This window comes from Nothobranchius furzeri, chromosome 14, assembly GCF_043380555.1.
Source record: "Nothobranchius furzeri strain GRZ-AD chromosome 14, NfurGRZ-RIMD1, whole genome shotgun sequence".
NCBI classification, from domain to species: Eukaryota; Metazoa; Chordata; class Actinopteri; order Cyprinodontiformes; family Nothobranchiidae; genus Nothobranchius; species Nothobranchius furzeri.
Window position 1 is genome coordinate 30,911,806 of NC_091754.1, and position 9,286 is coordinate 30,921,091.

The 9,286-nt window shown below is 42.2% G+C and overlaps 1 protein-coding gene across 1 annotated transcript; it reads left to right on the forward strand.

The window, feature by feature from the left end:
• Window positions 1-1,254: 1,254 nt before the first annotated feature.
• Window positions 1,255-7,395, forward strand: hpxa (hemopexin a). Its single transcript, XM_015965928.2, has 10 exons — window positions 1,255-1,414; window positions 2,158-2,921; window positions 2,999-3,076; window positions 3,863-4,020; window positions 4,201-4,354; window positions 5,788-5,994; window positions 6,160-6,255; window positions 6,448-6,575; window positions 6,651-6,798; window positions 6,902-7,395. Exons 1-10 carry the CDS (start codon window positions 1,365-1,367, stop codon window positions 7,129-7,131), a joined length of 2,013 nt encoding a protein of 670 aa, XP_015821414.2. The 5' UTR covers window positions 1,255-1,364; the 3' UTR covers window positions 7,132-7,395.
• Window positions 7,396-9,286: the final 1,891 nt, after the last annotated feature.

The window sequence follows — 9,286 nt, forward strand, 5'->3', positions numbered from 1 at the left end:
TTGTGGTTTCTCCTTATTAAATATTGCTCCTTTGGTTTTGTATATAGTATTGCTTTTTACTTATTTGTAAATATTCCATTCCTTTTGTAATAAATCCCTTGTTTTATAGCGACACAGCACTGTTTATTATTAAATCCACACACCACTTTTATTACTCCCCTCCTCATCTCTCCTAGAGAGCCGGGGACGTAGGTGAGAACAGGTGAGAACAATAAAGACTAATCAGGAGGCAGGGGAGAGTCACAGACAGGGAGGCAGGAGCAGATTGTGACAGTTGAAGGCTTTTGGTAAATTCAAAAGGGTTCAAATGAAGGCAACTGGACTTCTTTTGGTTTCTTGAAGACATTTTACTTCTCATCCGAGGTGCTTTGTCAATTTGACTGGAATATGGGAGAGTCACGCTTAATTTACAAAGTTCCTCATATAAGAAGCGAAACGTCTTCACGGAACCAAAGAAGTCCCATTGCCTTCATTTGAACCCATTTGGATTACCATAACCTGGATGACTGAGGACCTTCACCAGCATTTTGGTAACTTATGTCCACATAACCTTAAATTAGAAATCTAAGTTGTGTTACAATAGACTCCTAACTCTCAAGTCAAAGGAATTAATTGATTGATATAAAGATTTTAAATCGTATATAACCTTAGGAGTAAATTAAGTTAGTTTATGTTAATGTCTCAGTTAAAGTTCACTGTGCAAATGTTGCGTAATGATTGTTGCAAGGAGGGTAAAGTGCAGCAATCAGCCCTTTCAATTTGTTTTCTGTGCGGACAAATAGATTAGTTACCTGCAGGAGTTGAACCAGTTCTGGACTGTTCCAGAGCTATTATTTCAAGCAAATGCATAAAACAGTGCCAGCTTAAAAGTGAGAGTTTCAAATAAATGTCTTCTTGACAGAACTTATGCAAAGGTCTTCAACAAAAGGATCTGCTGTTAAAACGTGACAATAGCATTGTGGAAAGAGGTGCTGCAGAAACGTGGGCTGTATATTCAGCAAAGGCTTTAAAAGTCCTGAAAAGAGACAGATTTGAGACTAAATTTGCTTGTATCACATTATAGTTTCATATCAACAGTTGAAATCCTCACAACATCAGACAGTCTTCTATGAAATCAGTTGCATCAAGATGAAACATGATTCAGGCTGAAACTTTAGGGGCAAAGCTCTGACGAACATTATGTATGTGGGTGTTTTGATGAACTCATAGCTTCTGCACATCGCACCCTCCGCTTTTGAAGCCAAACGTGAAGCAAACCCCTCCCCCACCCGGGAACTGGACTTGGATATAAAGAGATTGTGCAGAAACAGCTACGGTACCTACTGCCCAGCTCTTCAGTCTCCTGGACAAGAGGACACCTCACCATGAAGCTGTTTCTATGTTTCTGCTTGGCCCTTTCTCTGGCATTGGTTCTGTAAGTGAATGTTTGAAAACTTTATTATGCTCTAGATCTCGAGCTAATGATAAAATACGTTTTGTTGTATTGAAGTGGGCTTGGTATTAAATCACTGAAGCTTGCTTATGCACTCAAAAGTGCATATCTATAAAGATAATCTGGAGCCAACTATAAATTCAGATGTGATCAGGAGAAAATAAACAGTAAATTTAAACTTGCATCTATTTTACATCTGATGTGACAGGGAAACAACTGTATCTTTGAAATATTCTTCTCAGTTTTTTAAAAGTTTGATAATGATGTATCAACTGCACTCATGCATACAGAGACAGTTTTATACTGAAACCATAAAAGACTACAAGTTCAAATTCTCCATCATTATTAACTGCTTCTAAAGTCGTAAACGCGTTGCAGCAAAGTCTCTCGGGTCTCACGGGGGCAGCATCCCAACTAGGGAGTTCCAGACTGTCCTCTACCCAGCTACCTCCACAAGCTCCTCCGGTATAGGACCCCAAGGCAGTCCTGGGCCAGTTCGGAGATGTACTTTCTCCAATGTGTCCTGGGTTGACCATGGGGTCTCCTGCCGGCAGGACATGCCTGGAACACCTCCTTGGGGAGGTGTCCAGGAGACATCCTAACAAGGTCCCCAAACCACCTTAACTGACTCCTCTCGATTCTATTGAGAGGTTGCAGCAAAGTGGCATGCAAAATGAACACAACATGATGTGTTGGGTCTCCTTTATCTGACTCTGTTCAAACAGGGGGAATCATCACGAACAAGGCAACGATGAGCACGGACATGGCAATGACAACCACGGAAGCGGCAATGACAACCACGGAAGTGGCAATGACAAGCACGGAAGCGGCAATGACAACCACGGAAGTGGCAATGACAAGCACGGAAGCGGCAATGACAACCACAGAAGTGGCAATGACAAGCACGGAAGCGGCAATGACAACCACAGAAGTGGCAATGACAAGCACGGAAGCGGCAATGACAACCACAGAAGTGGCAATGACAATCACGGAAGCGGCAATGACAACCACAGAAGTGGCAATGACAAGCACGGAAGCGGCAATGACAACCACAGAAGTGGCAATGACAAGCACGGAAGCGGCAATGACAACCACAGAAGTGGCAATGACAAGCACGGAAGCGGCAATGACAACCACGGACATGGCAATGACAAGCTCGGAAGTGGCAATGACAACCACGGACATGGCAATGACAACCACGGACATGGCAATGACAACCATGGAAGTGGCAATGACAACCACAGAAGTGGCAATGACAACCACAGAAGTGGCAATGACAACCACAGAAGTGGCAATGACAACCACAGAAGTGGCAATGACAACCACAGAAGTGGCAATGACAAGCACAGAAGCGGCAATGACAACCACAGAAGTGGCAATGACAAGCACGGAAGCGGCAATGACAACCACAGACACGGCAATAACAATCATGGAAGTGGCAATGACAACCACAGACACGGCAATCATCATAATAACCACCATGGATTGGGTGAATATTTTGGCAGAGGTGACAAATCTAATTTTATCTAAATCTTACATCTTTAATTCTGGTTTAATATTGTGTAGTTCGTCCTGACCGTTGTCAAGGCCTTGAGATGGACGCTGCAACTGAGAATGAAGAGGGTGTACCTTACTTTTTCAAAGGTAAAGGGCATTTGTGTTATTTCACTCAATCATTTATACCCTGGAATAGAACTACCAGTGCTTTTTTGTGGTTTTAGAAAGTTTTATTTGTCACCTTTTGGGCAAGGACCAATTTGTAAGGATGGTGCTTCTAGAAGATTAACACAGCTAAAAATTCAATTCAAATTCCTGGCCAGTGTTCTTCTGTTGATATTCAACTTTGTTCAAGAGGCTTGTTAGACCAGATGATCATCATTTCCCACAGTAATGAGGAAAACAACAACATATATTAGCCAAGATCCTCAGTAGCATGTGGAAGATCTCTACGCAACCACAACAATTTGGCTCCTCCTTCTCATGCTGGTTACTAGTCTAGTCAAATGTAGCTGTTGAATGACATCACATTTTTCAACCAGGAGTTGAAGGCAGTGGCCCTTCTTGAAGGTCAACCATCGTGTGTGTTATAACTCTGGCACAAACACTATGACCAAGCAGTCCTATAGTTGTCAAGCAGGTATCAGTCATATTGTGAGTAGAACACACCTGGCAACACCTGATGGTCAGAACAAGAGAAAATACCAACAGAACACTATTTCAGGGGGTTTAGGTAAATCGCTACCTATATGCTGTGCTGTGTGCATCATCACACAGATGAACAATTCTTACAAGTTGTGCCTCATTGTAAAGGTGACTAATCAGGTGACCAACATGTATAATAAATAATAGAATTGACTGACTGATTTATGACAAAATAAGCTAGAAACATGCTTGTTTCCTGTTTACCCACTTTAATGCATGTTCTATCAGGTCACTTTTTATTCAAGGGCTTCCATGGCAAACCTGAGGTGGCCAATGAGACTTTTCCTGAGTTGGATGAATATCATCACCTCGGCCATGTAGATGCTGCTTTCCTCATGCACTACGAGGACGAGCCCACCCACCATGACCGCATCTTCTTATTCTTGGTACAGTCGAATGACAATAAAATGACTACTTGTTAGTTGACCAGATGTTCAAAAAGCATGACTCAATCAGCTCAAATAATCAGAACAAAAAGGACTGAACAAAAATGTTTCCCTTGGAGTAAAGAGTTCAATGGTGATTGCTTATATTCTGATATGGTATTTCCTGCTCATTTTATGTAGGACAACAAAGTATTTGCCTACTACCAACACAAGCTGGAGAGCGGCTACCCCAAGAATATCTCTGAAGTCTTCCCTGGAGTCCCAGACCACCTAGATGCTGCTGTAGAGTGTCCCAGTCCACAGTGTGCAATCGACTCTGTCCTCTTCTTCAAGGGTAAAGTTGTTGTTAGACTGCTGTCTGATTGGAAACCAGTTTGAAATATATATATATATAGAGATATATAGATATATAGATATATAGATATATATAGATATGATTCCTATTTTATTCATTATAAAAAAGTGTTTGTCTCAGAAATGTGAAATAATTAGATTTTGATAAATATGTAAGAAAGTAAAAGTTTATTTATATAGCACCTTTGAAGATAAAAATGATATGGTGCGTAACAATCACAAACAAGGAGGTGAGAGAGATATACAGAGAGATCAGACACAATCACAAAAAATAACCACCAGGAAAGCCGACGGATCAACAGGAGTTCACACCAAAACCAGCTTGAACAAGTGAGTCTTCAGCTGCTTTTTAAAGCAGACCACTGAGTCAACTGATCTCAGGATCAGATGGAGATAGTTCCAGAGTCTGTGGGGCCTCAGCAGCAAATGATCTGTCACGTTTGGTCTTTAGCCTGGTGAGCTGCACAACCAGGAGGCTTTGGTCTCTGGACCTCAAGACCCTGCTGGGGGTGTAACGACTGAGAAGATCACCAATGTATGATGGTGCTGAAAATCAGAACAAGCATCTTGAAATGAACTCTGTGGTTTATTGGCACCCAGAGAAGCTGGGGGAGGAGACCTGTACTTTTTTTAGAGGACCTGGTCAGAAGATGAGCACAGGCAATCTGAACTACCAGTAATTCATCCAAGCAGGTTTTGTTGCAATTATCCAAATGTGAGGAGATGAAGGTGTGGATAGAGTTCAGAACGTGACAGAATGGGACTCAGCTTAGCAATGTTCCTGAGATGGAAGAAGGAAGAGTGAACAAGAGAATTAACATGAGAATCCAGAGTGAGAGCTGGGTCAAAGGTCACACCAAGATTCCAGACAGTTTGTGTGAGAAGCAAGCTGACCTAGAGAGTCTCTGACTTTAGGAGACGTGTTTTCCCAGGGCACAGATAAGGATCTCAGTCTTATCTTCACTCAGCTGTAGATAGCTCCCAGCCATCTTGTTTCAATCCAGTCTTAGCAGGTGTGTAACAGCTGCAGCTTAGACATCTCATGGGGTTAAAGAAGATGTACAGTTGGATGTCATCTGCATAAAGATGGTAGGAGATTTCTTTGAAATGAGCTCAGGATGTGCTGAAGAGGGAGCAGATGAAGGAGGAACAGTAGAGGCCCCTGCTCAGAACCTTGTGGGACACCATGGGCGAGAGTGGTGGTGGACGACTGAAACTAAGATGTATTGAAGTAGGAACACTTAAACAAATAAAAGAAAAAACAATTTTCATAGGCCTGGTAAGAGCATAGAGCTCGGTCCTTTGGTTTTAAATTGAACATGCTCAAGGACAAGCTGATTAAAAATGCTGCTATGGGAAAGCCAAGTTACTGTCTAATTGTTACGTTTGTGTTTACTCATTCTCTTGCTTTAGGAAAGGATGTCTACCACTACATACCACAAAACAAGACTGTGCACAAGGAAGACTTCACGCTAAACTGCACTTCTACATTCCGCTTCATGGAGCACTTCTACTGCTTCCGTGGACACAAGTTCTCCAAGTTTAACCCAAGGACTGGTGAGGTTAATGGGAAATACCCCAAAGAGGCACGTGGCTACTTCATGAAGTGCTCTAAGTTTGGTAAGTGAAGGGAAAAATATACATTTATTTTACTTAAATAATCTCAGTATCCCAGACATGCTTTTATTTATTTAATGTTGTTGAGCAAACTTCTGTATCAGTTGCTTTTGTGGCCATGATGAGCAAAGTCAAAGTGGAAATTCAAAATCCTTCATTGCTGTTCAGGTGCTGACAGTGACCATCTGGAAAGAGAACGCTGCAGCCGTGTTCACCTGGATGCCATCACATCAGACGATGCCGGAAACATTTACGCCTTCAGAGGTGAGAAACACAGAAATACTCACTCACTTACTGACATATTGGACTAGATTTTGCTGGTGGTGGACGGAGGGACCGGTGGTGCCTCTGTTCAACCGCCTCACTTCTGTCAGAGCGCCCCAGGGCAGCTGTGGTTACTTGTAGCCAGTGTGCGAATGTGTGTGTGTGTGTGTAAGGGATCTCCTCATTTTGCAGGTCACCATTATATTCGTGAATTTGAAAACGATACGCTGACGTCTGGCACCATTGAGAGTGCTTTCAAAGAGTTGCACAGCGACGTGGATGCTGTCTTCTCCTATAACAATCATCTCTACATGATCAAGGTAAAACAAACTCATAAAGACAGAGGAGCAACCTGTCAGTGTGACCCCTCTGCTCACTTTCTCTTTCTCCTTCAGGACAAACAACTGTATGTTTACAAAGTTGGTGAGCCCCACACCCTTCTGGCTGGCTACCCCAAGACTGTGAAGGAGGAGCTGGGCATCGAAGGCCCCATTGATGCCGCATTTGTCTGCCAAGACGATCACATTGCTCACATCGTCAAAGGTGGGAGACTTATTTTTTTTATTTAATTATTTTATTTATTTAAAAAGTATTTCATTGTCTTGAGTTTCACACCTGAGCTTACATACTTTCCTGCTCACCACAGGCAGAGACATCTATGATGTGGACTTGAGTGTCACTCCTCGTGTTGCAACCAACAAGCGTCCAATCGCCGTCTTTAAGAAAGTTGACAGTGCCATGTGCGGTCCTGATGGAGTTAAAGTGATTGTTGGGAGCCACTTTTACAAGTTTGCAAGTCCCATGCTGTTCGTCGCTTCCAGGGCCATGCCCCAGCCTCACAAAGTGTCTCGGGACCTGTTTGGCTGTGATCACTAAGCAGCTACTTTGAAAGGACTGAATGGCTACTGCAAAGCATCACAAACAACACGATCAAACTACAGCACTGATGACATCTGTCTAGAGGCCACTTTCTGCCTTAAAACTGGTTTCCCTTCTGTGCCTTACCTCAAAAGTAAACCTGAACATCTGCTATTTCTCCTAGAAGGGATGCTGTTTTCTTGCCAACACTTTGTGGTCCTTTATGCTACCAAGGACGTTGGATTTTGTACAGTGTCGTCAATAAAAAGCTGCAGCAACCAACATCACAGTGTTTCCTTTGAAATACCATCACAATTTTTACCTAGAAGTTGCATGCTATAACTATACTTTACCAGCAGAGGGTGAAACAGTTCCATTTCAGGAATCTAATGAAGAAACTTCTAGTTCACTCTCTCTACAGCTGAGCTTTTTCTGAATCAAACAGGGCAGCTGTGTGTTTGTGAGATCCTATTTTTGTGAGGCTGAAACAGAGAATGGGACCTGAGCTGTTCACAGTGCAGGGACATTTCTTTGTAAGCTTAATCTTTCTAAAATATAATATAATATGATATAAAATAATATAATATAATTAATATAACATAACACAACACTGCTGCCACATATAATTTAACATAATATACCTACATCATTTGAAGATTAAAACACACACACACACACACACACACACACACACACACACACACACACACACATATATATATATATATATATATATATATATATATATATGTATGTATGTATGTATAAAACAAATAAGGGAAAGGCAGTGTTAAGTTTGGAGTGTCTGAATGAGACAATTGGATGATGTCAGCTTCATGAAGCGGACTGAAGCCTCTCTACAAACGGGATACTTCATGAGATCACATCATCCCTTACTTCACTCCAATGGCTGATGGGATTACAACAGAAGAAGAGACAGAGTGTTTCTTCACTATTCTTGACATGATGCTACAACCAGCCAGTTAAGCTAAGAACACGCTAACATAAACGCTAAGTTATGAAAAATATATATTTTTTAATTATATAAATAAAGTACCACTACTTGGTAAGATTAGAAATGACAAGAAAACTGAATTTGAAAACCAGTTTAGCTTCATGTTCATTTGTGTGTTAGCTCTGCTTCTGCTGCCAAAGTGTCACAGATCCAGATGATGTGTTTATGTTTGTGCACTTTTGGATGTTAGATGCATCGCTGCAGGGATTATTACCTGCTGCCAAAATGAAAATGATGCAGACAACAGCGGTTTCCCTTGTTTATGATCGGAGAATCGCTTTGATTCATCTCAGTGACACATTAAATATCATCACTCACAAACATGCTCACACACACACCCACATGCGCGCGCGCACACACACACACACACACACACACACACACACACACACACACTTACAGACAGGCTTAAGTAGCACGAACAACAGCCAATGGGCTGTTTAATCCAGGGCCGGTACAGTATGTTTGTGCATGCATGCATGTGTGTGTGTGTGTGTGTGTGTGTGTGTGTGTGTGTGTGTGTGTGTGTGTGTGTGTGTGTGTGTGTGTGTGTGTGCATCTCCTTGCTGGATGTGAGGCTTAATTAACTGGACTGGGAGGGATGATGGACATCTGCTCTCAGCCTGCCATTTAGGGTAGCTTGACCCCCTCAAAATGTGTGTGCATGTGTGTGTGCGCGCATGTGCGCGCACGTGTGCATGGAACAAGCAGGTATGGACTTTGGCCAAGACTGTGCCAGATAAACGTTGGATCTCAGGACCAGATGGTGCCAGCTAGCGTCCTCTCTGTAGACTGGTGACCGCTAAAAACACTTCCTCAGATGTAACCCCGATGCCCTGCATCAAACTGTCAGAGAGACTAGCAAACCAGTCTGGTAAACACACACACACACACACACACACACACACACACACACACACACACACACACACACACACACACACACACACACATACAGAGAGAGAAATAAAACAGGTCCATTATTAGATTGAATGACATTTTAAAGCTTTTTAATGAATTTTAGAATCAGAACTTTCATGTTTTAACCTTTTTTCAGTTTTAGATCCTCTTGATCTTTCTGTTTGTCTACCTTTTACTTCAGCTCACCCTGCATTCACTGTACCTCAGAGATGAGAGGTGTCACCATGAAAAGTGACA

Coding starts and splice junctions, on each gene's coding strand:
- hpxa (XM_015965928.2), top strand. CDS start 1,365: ATGAAGCTGTTTCTATGTTTCTGCTTGGCCCTTTCTCTGGCATTGGTT. Junction 3,077..3,862: donor TGTACCTTACTTTTTCAAAG/GTAAAGGGCATT, acceptor ATGTTCTATCAG/GTCACTTTTTATTCAAGGGC. Junction 6,576..6,650: donor ATCATCTCTACATGATCAAG/GTAAAACAAACT, acceptor TTTCTCCTTCAG/GACAAACAACTGTATGTTTA.